The sequence below is a fragment of the Camelus ferus genome, chromosome 3 (genome assembly GCF_009834535.1).
Source record: "Camelus ferus isolate YT-003-E chromosome 3, BCGSAC_Cfer_1.0, whole genome shotgun sequence".
NCBI classification, from domain to species: domain Eukaryota; kingdom Metazoa; phylum Chordata; class Mammalia; order Artiodactyla; family Camelidae; genus Camelus; species Camelus ferus.
The window spans coordinates 109,391,893-109,409,065 of NC_045698.1; the positions used below are offsets into that span (position 1 = coordinate 109,391,893).

Here is a 17,173-nt window from a genome sequence, read left to right on the forward strand (position 1 = left end):
CCTCTCAGGACCTGAGAGAGTGCTTGGGAGCCCACAGACTGAACATGGCTTGAAGAAGGGTGTTTTGTGTTTTTTGGGTTTTTTTAATGTGAACCCATTAACAGTATTTAGAAAGTGGGAAATTTCTCTCCCATATCAATTTTATTTTTCTAGTTTTCTTGAAAATTCAGAAGCTCTAGCAACGTAAGCCTGTGTTCATGGGTGGAGCTCTGACTGCTCTTTAAATGCCCGCTTAGCTGGTGCCTGTGCTTCCCAGCCAGCCAGCCAGCCAGCCAGCCAGCCAGCCATGTAATCTTTACGGTGCGTCCTGGGGCCTGGAGGAGTAAGTCCTCTGGAGAGTTCCTGTGCTGTTTTATTTGCTGCACTCCCTCTCTGTCCTGTTTCCCGCAGCTGATTTCTGGTGTTTGGGTTGAAGCACACGGATTCCCACTCCAAGAAGAGGGCATAGGTCTGGTCTCCAGGGGTTGCAGCTGCCAGGCTGCACAGCTGTGCCGTTCAGACATAATCCAAAGGGGTAATTAACCTCTTGTCCCAGAAGACAATGCTCTGGGAGTCCTTTGATGAGCACCCATACCAGTGTAAGTTTCTTCATTCAGCAAATATTTACTGTGGGCCATTCTTGTACAGGCTGCAGTTCTGGGCTCCAGGGGCCAGTGAGCAAGGTAGAGAAGATCCCCACCTCCGTGAAACTCCCAGTCATCGTCCACATAGGGCGTGTTAGTGAAGCCCAGGGTGGAGTCAGGCTGTACCTGGGTTTCAGTTCCAGCTCTGCTTCCTACTGGGCAGGTGGACTCTTTGAGCCTCAGTTTTCTCATCTACAGACTGGGTCATCATCATCTTACTGCCTCCTAGCATGGCTGTGAAAAATAAATGAGCTACTCATGTAAAGAACTTCAGCACTTTGCAGGGATAGCCTGTGGGCTCAGTGATTGATTAGTCTAGTGGGAATGCAGCTGTTTCAGGGGCTAATGAGTGCTCTGAGAACTCCACATGATAGACTGAATTAGAACTTGATCCAGCGTTGCTAGTTGGGGAGTTAGGGAAGGCCTCCTTGAGAAGAATTTATGCTGAGATCTGTGAGTAATGTCACACAGAATATATACTGTGTGACCTTGGGCAAGTCTCTTCCCTCAGTTTCATTTTCTGAACAACTGGAATGTCTTTTTGCAGCAATTAAGCGAAGTCACACATAGCAACTTAGACTAGCTTTTGGCACCTAGTCAGCACCCATTCGAAGGTGGCTGTTAGGATTACTATTCTAACTAGAACCAAATGTGCTCTTCAGGAAGGCTGGGTTAGAGAGCTGGCACTTGGAGGCCCGGGGCTTCATTGGCGGCTGTCGTACTTCAGCTGTGATGAGTATTAATTAGCTCTGGGGCAGGACTTCAGGAACTGGTACCAGTAGTAGTAGGGTGACCACAGCCACCCCCGGACAACAAGGTCCCTGTCTGGGCAGGAAGAGTGGGGACACTGGGCTGCCTGGGTCACCACAGGCTAAAGATAGTTGACTGGGCTGGGCCTGGGCTGGGCCTGGGCTGGGCCTGGGCCGGGCAGCATCATGTGACCAGAGCCTGGCGCCCCTGCCCCTCCCCCTCCTTCCAGGCCAAGGGGCGCAGACTCTGCAGAAGCTTCCTTTGAGTGGAGCCTTAGGATGCTCTGACCTGAATGTTTCCCCCTGTCTGTCCACTCCTTTCCACACAGGCATCCTTCAACCCCCTCCTCTTTCATCTACAGGTCTGGGGAAAATTAGGGTGGGAAGGCTGGGCAGAGAGAGGCTTCTGAGAGGTGGTGGCAACAGTAGGAATTGGTAAACAAGGTGAGGATGGTTAACACAGCATTTTTGTTTTTACTCTATAGACGAATGTTCCTGCTGGGGGAGAGGTGGCGGTGGTATTGGATCAGTGGGGATGGGATGAAAGGCCCTTGGTCCCCAAGCTCTTCCTCTGTGACTCCACCCCACCCCCAGGCTGGATGACAGCTGAGAATACACCAGGCTTTTCTATCTGCGTCCAGGCTGGCCTGGGAGGGACGGGCACAGGTGGGTGATGTAATCCAGACTCCTGCCTGCCTCCCTCTCCCCTTAAATGGTTTCTCTGCCTTCCAGAGTTTGGGTCCTAGGCTGCATGCAGCTCAGGCAGTGGTGGCGGCAGAATCTGTGTCAGCTGGACCCCCTCCCCCACCTCACTGGGCAGAGGCAGGAGTGGAGGAACTGTGAGCGGGCCTGGAAGCAGTGCCTTGTTCCTCACAGGGCTGCGGGGGTGTGAGGGGTTAGGAACTACCGCTAGCTGTGCTTGGTGGCAGTTTCCCTTGCCTTCCTCTGGGTCGGGGAGAGAAGGATTCTCAAGCTGTCAGTGTCCAATCCTAGGAGTGTCACTTTCCTTGCTCTGTGACCTTAGGTTTCCCTGCAGTGGGCCTTGGTTTTCTGTACTGTAGAAATGACTCCCCACAGCCTGGCTGGTCACAATGAGGAGGTAACTTGGACCCTTCTCCTAGTGGTTGAGAGCACAGGTTTTAGAGTCAGATTACTTGGCTTCAAATCCTATTCTCTTGCTTGCTGTCTGTAATCTTAGTAAATAACCTTTCCGGTATGTGCCTTAGTTTCCTCATTTGTAAAATGAGACCAATTAGAGGAACTAACTCAGCGTTAGGACAGTGCATGGCATCTAGTAAGTGCTTATTCCGTTAATGCTATCAAAACCGCAGCTTGTTGCTAGCATTGTTTCTGCTTTGATGATCTCAGTGCCTGAGATCTTGCCTTCTCTCCCCTCTACTTCTAACCACGATAAACCTTTTGTTCAGTTGAGGAAAGTGAGGCCCAGGGAGGGTGGGTATTGTCACCAGGGTTTTACAACTGATGAGTCTGGACTAGGACCCAGTAATCCGTTGCTTCTGGAGTCAAGGCAGGGCTGGGGCATGGGTTCCTCAGGGAACCCCACCCTCTCTGCCTAGAGTGGAGCTCTGGTTGAAGGCATAGAGGATTGAGACCATAGCCTCAGGAACTAGCGCTTAGAAAGCAAAGCTTCTTTTCTTCTTTGGTGTGAAATCCTAGAGGAGATGGGTGTGTGAACGCCATTCATTAAACAAATGTCAGCAGTGTTGCCCTGAGCTAGACATTGGGATCACTGCGGTGAAAGCACCCTGTTCCCTGCTCTGAAGCTGCCTGTGTCCCTGCGTATTGGGGTGGGATGTGGGTTAACCAGGCAGCGAACAATGCAGTGAAAGCACAGAGCCTGGGGCACTTCTCCTGGGATCTGGAGGGCTCCCCCAAGGAGGCCAACCTAATGGCCAGGTATGGGCACCAGATGGGTGATTAAGGACTCAGGGAATGCTGCCCCTAAGCCTAACAAGTTACCTTGTTCCCCAAGGTAGAAGTTCTTTGTAATCAGGGTAAACCCAGCCTTTTCAGGTACCTCACCAATCTCCAGGAGATGGTACCAGCCCCGAAGTAGATGTTTCGCCTTCCTCGTTCTCCTGGCACTAAGGCCTGAAATCTAGCAGTTCCCTCCAGCCAGCCCCTCAGTCCTGCAGGCCTTCTCCCATCTAGCCCAGCCCCTTCTTACTCTGCACCCATACTTGTCCCTCAGTTTCATTTCCAGCTCTTGTCTTTCCGTTACCAGTTCTTATCACCACAACCTGATGAGCTTGACTCACCCATGTGCCTTCTCCCCCTAAAATCCTTCACTAGTTTACCACTGGTTATCCAGGTCCTTGCTCACTAGACCTCCTAGATCTGGCCCTTCTGGGCAGCTTTTTTTCTTTCTCTTTTTAAAAGCTCAGCAGCTTTAGGATCTTTCCAGAACAAGCAATATAGAAAGTGCAACTGACCTTTGAACAACACCGCCTTGAATGTGCAGGTCCACTTAAGCAGGTTTTTTTTTTCAGTAGTAAAAACAGTACTACATAGTGTTGGTCTTTGACTGCTTGGGGGTGGGGTCGGCACCCCCTAACCTCTGTGTTTTTCAAGGGTCAGCTGTACTTGATGTTTTTACCTGGCTCTGTACCGTGTGTTTATGGGGTTAGCCCGTTTGTAGGCTGAGAGACTCCTTGGGGCTGGCTCTCTTCCTCTTCCGTGCTGAGTAAAATATGGAGTGACTAAATTTCTCCCAACTGAAGGAGAACCCCAGGCCTTCCCGCTTCCCTTCTTTCCTCTCTAGTGTGGCAGGGGTTTGTGCCAAAGCCTGCTTGGGAAGACCTGCCCTGGTCTAGGCTGTCCCTAGAGGGCAGTGTCCGGAAGAAGAGCCAGGCGCTGCGGGGACAGGAGGGCTCATTTGTGATCGGAATCAGTGAATTGAGCCAGCTGATCTCCAAGAGTTTTTTTCCCACCCACTAATCTTTTTCACATTGAGACATAGTTTGATGGTTTTTTTATCGATGAGGATGGGGATTGCTTGGAAAATATTAAGAAACTTCCTTTGTGAATTTGAATTGTGATAGTATTTATTGAGCATTGACTGTGTGCTGGGCATTCTTACTATGCTCTGTTCATTTAATAGTCAAAGCGGCCCTGTGAGATCATTATGATGTCAGTTTTACAGATGAGGAGACTTAAGTTCAGAGGGGCTCTGCGAAGGGTAGAGTGAGTAGTGACTCCAAACCGAGTCAGATAACAAAGTCCACACACTTCACCGTGGGCTGTATTGCTTTCCTGCACATTGTTTGAATGAAGGGGTGTCACACACTTGGAAGTTAAGGCACATAGAGACAGAATCTCAGAGGTTAGACAGTCGAGGTGGTGTGGTACCACCCCCGCTTTCTAGGGGAGCTGCCCTCCTTGCTGTCACTACCCCACTGAGTCCCCTCTGCCCTGCTACCCCTCAGCCCCCACCTTCTGCCCCTTGTTTCTCATCATCTTGTAGTGGTTTAGGTCTCCTGCTCCCCACCACTCTCAGTCTTCAGTGAAAATACTGAGTTTGCCAGTCAGAGCTTCACGAAAAGTTTCCTGGCCTCTCCCCCAACCCCCGACTGCACATGGAGGTTCTGGGGTGCTTCATTTAATACACAAGTGCATGTGTGTTTTTAGGAAGCCCCTTAACCCCCTGGAACTACAGCCAGTACTGGCTCCTGGCTGACAGTGGTCTTGTGGGACAGAAAGTGGCTTTTCTCCTTTCCCATGTGCCCGGTAGCCCTTGACTTGCCTTGGTCGGGGAGGAAGACACTCATAGAGCCTCTGTCTGTCATCCTGCTCCCCTGAAATGCTGGGCCTCACCTAGGGCCCACCTCACCACACTTCTGCCTCTCTCTCCCCTGCCGTCAGTGACTCCTTACCAGGGAAGTGACCTAAGGCTGCAGCATTTGCCCACCAGTGGACACGAGGATTTCTGGTGAGCTGGAAGGCACACTGGACAAAGGGAGTTGAGGCTTCTAGCTCCCATCCTGGCTCTTCCCTGGGGAAACCCCTTCCCCTTGGGGGCTTGAGTTCCCTATCTGCGAACAAAGAGGCTTAGAACCATGGTCCTTTTTGCTGCTCAGACATTCTACATCTGTTTTCTTGGGCAGGTGCAGGGTGGTGAGTGGAGTGTTTCCTGAGCTGGGCTTGGGTCAGTGGCGACTGGCACGAGCTTCAGGCTACCAGAGGTGTGGGAGGAGGGGAGCTTGTCCTCTGATGGTCTGGGATGGTGCTGGACGTAGGGGCTGGCACCTTGCACAAAGGATTGGTTTTCACTGGGAGCCATTTCAGATGCCAGACCCTGTATATTGTGATCTATACTCTGTGTACGGTGGGTGGTTGGGAAGGAACCCAGAAAGGGATGTGTAGTTGAAGTCAGGAAACCTGGTCTTTTTTCCAGCCTGCCTCAAGTCCTGACAGCAGCTCAGCTGAGCCTTCCTGGGTTCCCCTAGGCCCCACAGAATTTTTTTTAAGGCCTCACAGAATTTTAACAGATGTAGAGATTTTTGCTTAAAGGCAGAAGTAGTTCTCTGTCCCTGGAGGAATTTTCTGTCTCGCTGGGGAAGTTCTTCCTTGGAGCACGGGCAGCCTGAGGCCCTGGCTGGAAGCAGAGCAGAGCAGGGCACTGTGGGTCCTGGGGACAGAGGGAGGCTAGCTAGGGGTGAGGCTTTTTCAGCAGACTTCACACTGGGCTAATGGAAGGATTTTCCTGTGTGTGCCCAGACTGGCCACATCCCCTGGTCAGCTTAGGTTTGACGGAGGACTGGGGAATCAGTGGGGTCTTTTAGTGGCAGTAGTGTGCTCCCATTGTTTGAAGACTGAACTTTAATACTTTACCATGTCCCTTTGTGATTGTGGTGAACAAAATGTCAGGCGGGGTGATGACAGGATCTAATTCTTCCCAATTTTGAAAAAAATTTTATTAGAAAAAATAGACAGTGACTTGAGAAACGTTGCCTTAAACCTTTTCCAGTAGTTTTCAGGAACACCTTGCCCTCTGAACCTGATTCCCCTTTCCAGCTCTTGTTGATGACCTTGATGTTGTGGGCCTTTTGGCCTGCTCTTGTCCTGGTAGCATGCAGGGAGTGTTGTTGGGGGCTGGAGGATGGGCCCCTAGAGAAGTGATTATGGCCATAGCTCCTGTGTAGCTGAGGAAGATCATCCTCCAGTGGCTGCCTCTGCCGGGTCCCTGTCAGGGGACTGGGTGGTGTTAGACTTCTCTGGGCCAGCCCGGGATTAGCAAGAGAATCAGCATGGAGTAAGTGGCTCCCTGGGCCGAAGGACTCCATCCTCCTGGGACTGAGATTCTCTGGTTCTCCACTGCCCAGCACTGGGGGTGGGGGTGCTGTGGGCTGGGTTACAGAGCTCCTGCTCTCTTCTGGCATGTGGGGTGTCTAGAGGGTGCAGTGGCTCTGGTATGGGGTGGAAGCCAAGAATGCAGTGGCCTCATAGTTAGGAGTGAGGCAAGGACTCTCTCTGCTCATTAAGGGAACATGTGTCTGATAAAGGAATAGAACATTCCTTTTGAGACCAGCTGGACAAATGTCTCTGCTCGGGAACTGCGGGCAGCTCTTGCCCTGGCACGGCTGGCCAACAGTGGAGGCAAGGTGATGGGAGAGCAGTGGATGAGCAGAGCGCCCTGGCATTTCCCCATGGGTCTCAGGGAGGAGCGTTGCTGAAACTCTGGGTCTTCAGAAGCAAGTTGGAAAAACAAATGTAGGTGTAGAAAGGACCAGACCTATTAGAGCCACTTCCTTTAAAAAAAAATTTTTTTTTTCTTTTTAAAAAGCCCCTGTCTGTCCTTGTTGAAACTACTGGAGAATCCCAAACACAGTTAAATCACTGTATACGTATTATTTAACTCCCGGTAATGCTTGTGTATGTGTCCTTCCGGAGTTCCTACTGTGTGTATGTGTATGTGTACATTTTCAATTTGTTTTACAAAAAAAAATTAGAACTTTTCTTGTTTATTGTATTTATCTTTTCGTATCAGTAGATATGATTATCTTTTTATGACCACTAAAAATGGTTAAACTTTAATTTATTTAACCAGTTCCCCCTACTGTTGGACATAAAGGTTTTCAGTATTTTGAATTATAAATAGCACTTTGGACATCTTTGCACATAACCCTAAACACTTGTCTAATTTGTATCATTAGGATGAATTCCTAACAGTGGAACCATTGAGTCAGCATGAGGTCTCACTTTTTCTTTGGAAACTTGGAAGGCAAGCATATCTTCTTTGAATGGCTCACCCTTCCATTGACCACAGGTCACTGAGGACAGACAGAGCTGGCCCTGGCATGGGGGAGCTTAGAAGAGGTCCCTTGAGTTCTTGATTGCCAGCTTAGGGTTCTTATCTTGCCTTCCCAAGTCTGCTTATACAGAGACTTCTAGAATGTTAGAGCCTGAGAGGGCCTTTTCCTTTGTGGAATCAGCTATGATTCAGGAGCTCTGAATTATACAGGTAACCCTGGCATGGATTCAGTCTGCCATGGACTTACCTTCTCCTGGCTTCAGTCCCTTTTTCACAAGAGGGTATAGAGCTGTGAGAGTCTTCCAAGTTGACTGGGGATTTGGCTGCTGGCTGTTGCTGTGATTTTACTTTCCATGATTTCTTCAGAAAGACGCTGGTAAACTTGATACTGGGGTTTGAGCACGTGCCCTTCCCATTTCCACCATGTTTTCCTCCTTTGGAAACCTTCAGGTTGCTTGGTGGAGTGGGGTGGTGATGAGGGTGAGGTGCTGGTGGTGGCTTCCTCCCACAGGCTCTGCATAACCATCTCTCCCTTCTTGTTCCCGCAGAGCATTCTGCTCCGGCCAAGGTGGTGAGGGCAGCAGTTCCTAAACAGCGAAAAGGAAGCAAGGTAAGAAATGGGGGTTGCCAACCCAGGGGGACTTCCTGGAGGCGGTAGCCTCTTTTCTGTCGTATCAAGTGCTTCTGGGCCTTGAGGTTGTTCTGCGTTCTCTCTAAATAGCAAGGGTCCCTCTTCTGAGCCTTCATTGTGAATGGTTCTAGTGGCTAGGCTGATTTTGGCCTTTGATCTCTCAGTGGAGCTGTATTTTCAATAAGGGGCTGAACGGTGGAGGCAGGGTTACCCCGGGGTCCTCACAGAATGTGCCTTGCAGGTTGGTGACTTTGGAGATGCAATCAACTGGCCAACACCTGGAGAGATAGCCCACAAGAGTGTGCAGGTGAGTCTGTGGGGAGGGACGGGCAGCTTTGAAGTATATGTACATGTACGTGTTTTGCCTCAAGCTTTCAGAACCTCAGGTCTTACCTTTCTCAGTTTTTTAAGAGGAGTGGTTGGTACTGTATCAACATTAAAATAGCTAAGAATCATCCCCTTTGAACCCTTGCTGTGTGTCAGGGAATGCCAAGTGCTGTCTGTTCATCATTTTGTCCAACCCTCAGTGACTCCTGGATAGGTCCTTCAGTAATTTCTGTTTTACAGATGAAGCCCTTGAGGTGGGGGAGGTTAATTACTAGCCCTCGATGGCCAAGTGGGGATTGGAAGTTAGGTGTGTTGTTCCAAAGCTTGTGTTCTCCATCACTACACTTGGATTGCCTGTGAGTGAAACAGGAGAGTGGTCATTAAGCCAGATGCCCACCTCCAGACCACAGGTCATGGGGAAGCATATATATAGCTCACCTGAGCTGTACCAGAATATGGATTCCTGGTTAGTCCTCTTCCTCTGGGCCTAGGTCCCTCAGCAGCTCTGGCCTCTGGCCTTCAGTTCCCAGAGTTGGTGTGGACAGGCCAGGGGCCAGCATCTCCTCCATGCCACAGATGACCTGGACTGTGTGGTCCTGTTGTAGGGAGTAAACAGTTGGCCATTGAGGGCTGCAGCCCCTCTGTCCTGGGGATTGCCTCTGTCACTTAGACCTAAGGAAGCTGGAGAGACAGGTTGTCTTCCACCTCCTGCCTCTTTGACTACTCTCTCCAGTGAAAGCGTCTCAAGCGTGAAAATAGGACCTTACAGTATGTTCAGGCCAACATCCCGTCACATGCTCCAGCTCCTCTGCCCTGTCCTTCCAGTGACAGGGAGCTCCCTTCCCTCCCATCCCAAGAAACTCTCAGACTCACCTCCCCTCCCTGTTCCTCTACTTCCCTTTGCAGCCACAGCCCCACAAGTCTCAGCCTGCCCGCAAACTGCCTCCCAAAAAGGACATGAAAGAACAGGAGAAAGGAGAGGGGAATGAAAGTAAAGAGAGCCCGAAAACCAAATCGGACGAATCAGGGGAGGAGAAGAATGGGGACGAGGACTGCCAGCGAGGGGGGCAGAAGAAGAAAGGTGAGTGACTTGGAACAGGACTTGGGTGAAGGTGGCAGGGCAGGACTGGGAACATCAGAACCCAGGGGCTGCTGGAGCAATCTCAGGAGCCCTCAAGAAGTCCTTGGGAGGCTGGTTTGCGCCCCTCAACTGGCAGGCTTGACTTCACCTGTCTGTTAGTTCCTTCTCTTCTGTAACAAGCATTTGATAAGCCCTGTTCTCTGCACTGGGGCTCTAACAGCACATAAAACAGAGGTCCCCACCTCAGATTATTCTTTATTTTGATATATTACTGTTCCATGTTAGATTTCACTTAAAGACAGGAGTTCCTGTTGCTCTGGTGAAATGTACCATAATGGTACAGGTTTGGCTACTCTCATGCAGATCCAAAGTAACAGTGGTTTAACCAAGATGGAAGGTTATTTCTCTCACCTGTGAGCTCAGTGGAAGTAGACCAGGCCTAGAATGGCTGTTCTTTGATTCCTTTATCTTGCTGTGTGTTGGCTTTTCTCATCCCAGATGGCTCACTCCACCTAGCAAGATGGGGAAAGGGGAGAGTAGCTCCTTGCCTTTTAGGGACTTACCCTGGAGTTAAGTACTTCCACGTGGCTCTACTGGGCAGAATTTCGGCATGTCTCTAAGGGAGCCTGGAGGTGCAGTCTTAATTCTGGGGAGCCATGTGTCTGGCTCCAGAGGGGGTTCTCTGACCCTGGAGAAATTGATGTTGGGAGTCAACCAGGAGTGTCCATCATGATGAGGTCCAGTGAGGGAAAGGAATTTGCCCAGGGTCACCTGGTGGTGATTCAGGCGTGAAGCCCTGGAGAGGCAGAAGGGTTGGGGTTAGGGATATACAGTATGGACCTCTCCTTCAAGCCTTTCTCATGCTCGTGCTGTCCTCCAGGGAACAAACACAAATGGGTTCCATTGCAAATAGACATGAAGCCTGAAGTGCCCAGAGAGAAATTGGTCTCGCGCCCTGTTCGCCCGCCGGAGCCACGACACACGCCTGCCAACCGTGGGGAGATCAAAGGTCTGCTCCTCCCACTATGGAGGTCCTGGGTGTGGGAGTCACCCTCAAGCCTGACCTGGTGCCCCTCTCCCCTTAGGGTCTGAACCTGCCACCTACGTGCCTGTGCCCGTGGCCCCCCCCACCCCAGCCTGGCAACCAGAGACCAAATCGGAGCCTGCCTGGCACGACCAGGATGAGACATCGAGTGTGAAGAGTGATGGGGCTGGTGGGGCGCGGGCTTCCTTCCGTGGCCGTGGACGGGGGCGTGGTCGTGGCCGGGGACGCGGCCGGGGTGGCACTCGAAGTACGTGAGGCCCCTTTGGGCTCCGGGATGTCCGAGGGAGCGCGGCGGGGTGGTGGGCAGGGATCTCCTCTCCCTCATAGGGCCCGTTTCCCCTGTAGCCCATTTTGACTACCAGTTCGGCTACCGAAAGTTTGATGGTGCAGAGGGGCCTCGCACCCCCAAGTACATGAACAACATCACCTACTACTTTGACAATGTCAGCAGCACTGAGCTCTACAGCGTGGACCAGGAGCTGCTCAAAGACTACATCAAACGCCAGATGTGAGTGGACAGGAACCTTCTTCCTGGAAGTGTGGGTGAGGTTGGGGACTGCCCGAGGAGGGCAGCCGGGCAGAGTGGGGCTGTGTAGGCCTTTCTGCTGCTGGCAGCAGTTGCCTGTCTCCGGCTGGAGTTGAGAAAGATAACTTTCTCCTGCCTTTCAAGCCAGTTTTTCATAAATTTAATGTTGATTACAGAAATAATGTCACATTTAAGAAATTTAGAAATTACCACTGATAAAAAGGAGGAAGAAATGCCTGGTTCTACCCTGCTTTATGCCTTTCTTCGAAACAGCAGTGTTGTCAAGAGTGCTGCAAGTGCTCACTGTCGGAGAGGCTCGGTGCTAAGTGCTTTACAGGCATTCTCTTATTTAATCCTGTAGTTATCTACCTAATTCCCGTGAGCTGGGTCTTATCCACTTTTTATAGATGAGCGAACAGGCTCAGTAACTTGCTCAACTGGTAAGTGACAGGGCATAGGTCTGAGTCCATTTCTCTCTGATTTACAAAACCTTAGCTCCTGACCTCGCCAATATATTGTCTCTCAAATCCAGGGGGAGCCAGGCAAAGAAACAGATAATTATAGTAAAGTGTGATAAGTGTTTTAGGAGCAGAAGAGAAAGTGACCAACAGTATTGGAACTGGCTTTTAAAGGAGGGCGAGGAGCTTATGAGGTAAGGGCAGAGGAAACGGTTTGACCCAAGGTTAGGGAGCCAGGAAAGGATAACATCATCTCTTTGCAGCCCTAAAGACTGAGTGTGTAGGGCCAGGGTTGGTCAGAGGCTCTGTGAGATTTCTGGAATGTATGGAATAAGGAAGGAGTATTCATAAATGATGAAGCAGTCCTGCGTCTTCTCCCCTCCACCTAGTGAGTACTACTTCAGCGTGGACAATTTAGAGCGAGACTTCTTCCTGCGTCGGAAGATGGATGCTGACGGTTTCCTTCCCATCACTCTTATTGCTTCCTTCCATCGAGTGCAGGCCCTCACCACTGACATCTCACTCATCTTTGCGGTATGTCTCCCTCCCTGGGGCAGGGATGCAGGGGGAAAGAAAGGTCTTTACTTAACGGACCTGGAATTTGGGCCAAGGCAGAAAACCCTGGAGGAGAGTCTTATGCTACTTATGCTAAGGTTCCAAGGCTTGGCCAGCCCCTCTCTCTCCCTCCCTCCCTCCATCCCTCCTCTCTCTTTCTCCCCCTTATATTATGGAAAATTTCAGACTTGGAAAATTTACAGAAGTAGGCAGAATGCTGTAATGAGCCCAACACCCAGCCTCGGCAATTAACAGTTCATGGTCAGTCTTATTCCATCTATCTCCTTGTTTGTTTCCTCTCCCAAACTACTTTGAAGAAGTCTCTGGTAACCTGACATTTCATCCATATTTCGGTACCTGTCTCTAAAAGATAAAGACCTGTTTTAAAAATATACCTACCTCTGTAAGATAAGTACTTGTTAAAAAAAATCATAGTATCATTATCACATGTAAAAATACTAATAATTCTTTAATAAATATTTAATCAGTTGCAAATTCACCCCACTTTTAAAAATTTTGTTTTAGTAATTTATGATAATCAGGATCCAAATAAGACTAATACATTATCTTACTACGTCTCCTCCTCCCCCTCTCTTTTTCCTTGCAGTTTATGATTTGACTATGCTGGGTTGTGTATCTTGTAGAATTTTCCGTAGGTCTCAGTGGTGTCATTTCACAGCTTCTGTACTCCACATTTTTTGTAAATTGGTAATTGAGAGGCCTGATAAGATTCTGGTTTTGGTTGCTTTTTGTTTTGTTTTGTTTTTCTCCTCCTCGTCAAGAATACTTAGAGGTAGTGATGCATTCTCTCAGGTGGTGCATAGTGCTCCGCCTGGTTCTTTCTCTTTTGCCGTACAAGCTGCCGTCGACAGTCATTGCCCGTTTCTTCAGGGGGGACTAAAAATGGTTGTATTCTTCCAGTCTTCATTTGTTAGACTTGTGGGACTATGACTACCTCCTTAAGGAAGCCCTTTGCCTTATCCACTGTTTGGTTACCAAGAAGTATATAGTTTGTACAGAACGGGCAGATAAGTGCTTGATCTTTCCCTTTGTTAATCAGCTTTCGGAATTACGAGCAGATCCCTGATAACCTTCAGAGGTGAACAGTCAGGTGTGTGTTTGTTTTTTGTTTCAGTGTCAGTTAGTGTCATTACAAAATTATAGAATCAAACATTTTGTTTATTTCAATTTATTGCAGTTACTATGTTGAATCAAATTGCCCCACCTTTGGTGGGACCCTGGTTCATCGTGTATATTTCTTGTCCCAGATCTGGAATTGGCCATTTTTTCAAGGAACTCTTGGTCCTCTGTTTTGAGGAAATGGTGTTTATGGTATTTAGATACTGCAGTTCGAATTATATAGAGGTGTTTATTGCTACTTGATTGGTTGTTGTTTCCAAAGCTTTATATATATAATGAGATTATACTGATATTTTTTACTAAAATTCAAGATCCAAGGGATCTTTTATTTATAACTACTGTATTTTCTCCCCTGCCAAAAATACCACTTCCTAATGACATTAACATAATTATTCATTTGTCTTACTCTACAGTTTATACACATTATACTTGTAATACCTTTCCTACTCCTGAAGTTTTTTGTTTTTTTTTTTCTATTTATACAATGACTACATTTTCAAGCTATTTGAATTAATTTACATGGTTGTGTCTTTAACTTGCTGTAACTCAGTTATGTTAGTTTTGGTTTGCTCTCGGGTTTCAGGGATTGCTTTCTTACCCCTGATTCCTTTGTTGTTTTACATTTATAGAAGACATGTACATGGTTCCAAAGTCAGCATGATATATTCATGAAAGTCTGGCTTCTACCTTTTTCCCTTTCTTTCACTATAGGCAACCTTTTTTGAATTCGTCCATTAAAAAAAAAGTAGATATCTCTGTGTATTTGTATACTTCACCTTTATTAGATGAATGGTAACATACAGCACGTGTTTCTTCACCTGTTTTTATACTTTCACTTAATATGTCTGGGAGCTGACCGTATAGTGCTAGTAGTAACAGAGAGATAGTCCTCATTCCTGTTCACAGGTATACATGTATCTTTTCATATTTCAGCCAGTGCGTCTTCAGTGTAGATTTCTAGAAGTGGGATGGCTGAACTGAAGGGCAGTTGCATGTGTAATCTTGGTGTTGCCTGATTCCCTTTCTAGCATGTGTGCCTTTGTGTTCTCACCAGCAATATGTAAGTGCCTCTCTTCCCCAGCCTCACCAACAAAGTATGTTGTCACATGTTGAAATATTTTCCTCTTCCATATAAAAGATTTTTAAAAGAAGTTGCCCCTCCCCTCTTTATTTTTCCTTTTCCCCAGATAAACATCCATAGCAGTTTATCTGGATCCTAGAAAAGTTTGTGTCTATTTGTATGTTTTTACTTAAAAATTAAACACTGGTGGGATCTTAAGCTCACTGACCTAGACCAACTTTTTTGTGGCTCTTACCAGCTGAGTGCATTTGAAGCTACTTTTTGAGCCTGAGTAGTGTTCCATTGAATGGATATGCCATAATTGGTTTAAATTGGCAATGTGGTGGCAAGTTAGGTTGTTTTCTTCTTTTATAGATAGCATTTTATCCAGATCTTACACATATTGTCACCTGTTTGTACAGGTATTTCTCTGGGGCTGATTCCTGGAAGTGAAATACAGGGTCAGAGGACAGGTGTTTTTCATGTTAGTACCTAAAAGTTTGAACATCTCACTTCTCCTCCAGTCATGGAAGATGGTGCCAGTTTTCTTACACTCCTGCCAGCTCTGGGCTCATCCCTGAGCTCATGGAACTCAGTCATTCACCAGCTTCCAAGATCTCAATCTGTCTACATCTTTCCCCTGCATCCTCTCCCTCCTTCTCCCCATTGCAGGCCCTAAAGGACAGCAAGGTGGTGGAGATCGTTGATGAGAAAGTCCGTAGGAGGGAGGAGCCAGAGAAATGGCCTCTTCCTGGTCCTCCGATAGTGGATTATTCCCAGACCGATTTCTCCCAGCTTCTCAACTGCCCAGAGTTTGTGCCACGCCAGCACTACCAGAAGGAAACAGGTAGGCTAGCACGTGGATGCTTCTCTGTTACCCTCGTCCTCCGCCATCAGCCCTCCTCAGGGCTGGCATCAGGAGGAGGACTGGAGGGATGAAGACCTCCCCTTCCCACCCTTCAGAGTCGGCGCCTGGCTCTCCCCGTGCGGTCACCCCAGTGCCAACCAAAACAGAGGAGGTCAGCAATCTAAAGACACTGCCCAAAGGCCTGTCTGCCAGCCTCCCTGACCTGGATTCTGAAAACTGGATTGAAGTGAAGAAAAGGCCTCGGCCCTCCCCAGCACGGCCCAAGGTGGGTGAGGTCTGTCCCCGGCCCTGAGGATTTGATGGAAGGCAAGGCAGCTGTGGTTCTTGCCTGATGAATCTTCCAAGTCTGTTGAGGGGTGTTAAGGTTGGATAAATGGATGAATCAACTTGTTGAACTTAGGCTGTGCGCCCACTCCCAGGCCAGGTGCTGTGTGGGATATATATTTAGGTAAATGAGAGCACAGTTCCTACATACAGGGAACTTGCCATCTCATTGTGAATGGCTGTGATGTGATCCGTGAGAGGAGAAACCTGGAGTCCTATGGGATGTCTTTTCCCCGGGAAGCTGACTCCAGGCCTGACAGTTGTGACTTGCTGGCATTGTCCAGGCCACAGTTGTAACAGTCTTGTGTTGAGGGGCTGGGGCTTCTGTCTCTCTAGGACAGTGACAGAGCCTAGTCTGAGGTGATTCCGTCTCTCTTTGATCTGCCTGCATTATAGAAGTCAGAGGAGCCCAGGTTCCTCCACGCGACCACTCTGCCTCAGCAACTGCCCTCTCAGCAGCTGATGTCCAAGGATCAGGATGAACAAGAAGAACTGGATTTCCTGTTTGACGAGGAAATGGAGCAGATGGATGGGCGGAAGAACACCTTCACTGCCTGGTCTGATGAGGACTCTGACTATGAGATTGATGACCGAGATGTCAACAAGATCCTTATTGTCACCCAGACGCCACCTTATATGCGCCGGCACCCAGGGGGGGACCGCACAGGCAACCACACCTCGCGTGCCAAGATGAGCGCTGAGCTGGCCAAGGTCATTAACGACGGGCTCTTCTACTACGAGCAGGACCTGTGGACTGAGAAGTTCGAACCCGAGTATTCCCAGATCAAGGTGAGGCTCCGACGTAGCTGTGGCAGTGGGGCCCAGGGTATGTGTAACATGAGGAAGAGGAAGGCTGACAAGCTGTGTGACCCTGGGCACAGAACCTCAGTATCCTTGTCTAATAAAAGGGGGTGGTGATTGATACTGTTAGGCACTAGGAATGAGAAGAGATCTGTAAACACTGTAAGCTGGGCCTGTATGAGAGGTGATGGTTGTGTCTTGAGCATCCGCATTTAATGTTGTAAGTTGGCTAGGCACTTTTATGAGTAGAGAAAGGATGGAATTGTCATTTCTATTCCTAGATTGTTATTTTTATTCTTAAATATTTAGGCATGTATCAAAATTTAAAAACCTTTTAAGTAACTTGCTTTGAGTGTGGAAGATGGGGAACAGGTAGGTCTTTTAAAAAAGCACTGCTTCGACATAGTAAACACTCTTACGGTTACCGGGAAAGGGGGTGGGAAGGGATAAATTTGGGAGTTTGAGATTTACAAATGTTAGCCACTATATATAAAAATAGATTTAAACAAAAAGTTTCTGCTAAATAGCACAGGGAACTACTTTCAATATTTTGTAATTGTAATGGAAAAAGTTTGAAAACAAATATATGTATGTAGATGCATGACTGGGACATTGTGCTGTACACCAGAAACGGACACAACATTGTAAACTACCTATGCTTCAGTAAATGTGTGTGTGTGTGTTTGTGTATACAAAAAAAATATTTTTAATAAA

At 48.3% G+C, this 17,173-nt stretch overlaps 1 protein-coding gene across 4 annotated transcripts in view; it reads left to right on the forward strand.

Annotated features, from left to right (window-relative positions):
- Positions 1-17,173, forward strand: part of LARP1 (La ribonucleoprotein 1, translational regulator) — a 93,558-nt gene that overhangs the window by 64,393 nt on the left and 11,992 nt on the right. For 3 of the 4 annotated variants that reach the window (XM_032477175.1, XM_032477176.1, XM_032477173.1), the window contains 10 exons: positions 8,192-8,253; positions 8,516-8,581; positions 9,508-9,682; positions 10,563-10,691; positions 10,768-10,974; positions 11,073-11,235; positions 12,101-12,245; positions 15,139-15,313; positions 15,430-15,599; positions 16,055-16,447. In XM_032477175.1, the coding sequence (XP_032333066.1) occupies positions 8,192-8,253; positions 8,516-8,581; positions 9,508-9,682; positions 10,563-10,691; positions 10,768-10,974; positions 11,073-11,235; positions 12,101-12,245; positions 15,139-15,313; positions 15,430-15,599; positions 16,055-16,447 (1,685 nt within the window). The remainder of the gene's footprint in view (positions 1-8,191; positions 8,254-8,515; positions 8,582-9,507; positions 9,683-10,562; positions 10,692-10,767; positions 10,975-11,072; positions 11,236-12,100; positions 12,246-15,138; positions 15,314-15,429; positions 15,600-16,054; positions 16,448-17,173) is intronic. The other variant, XM_032477174.1, reaches the window with a different exon arrangement.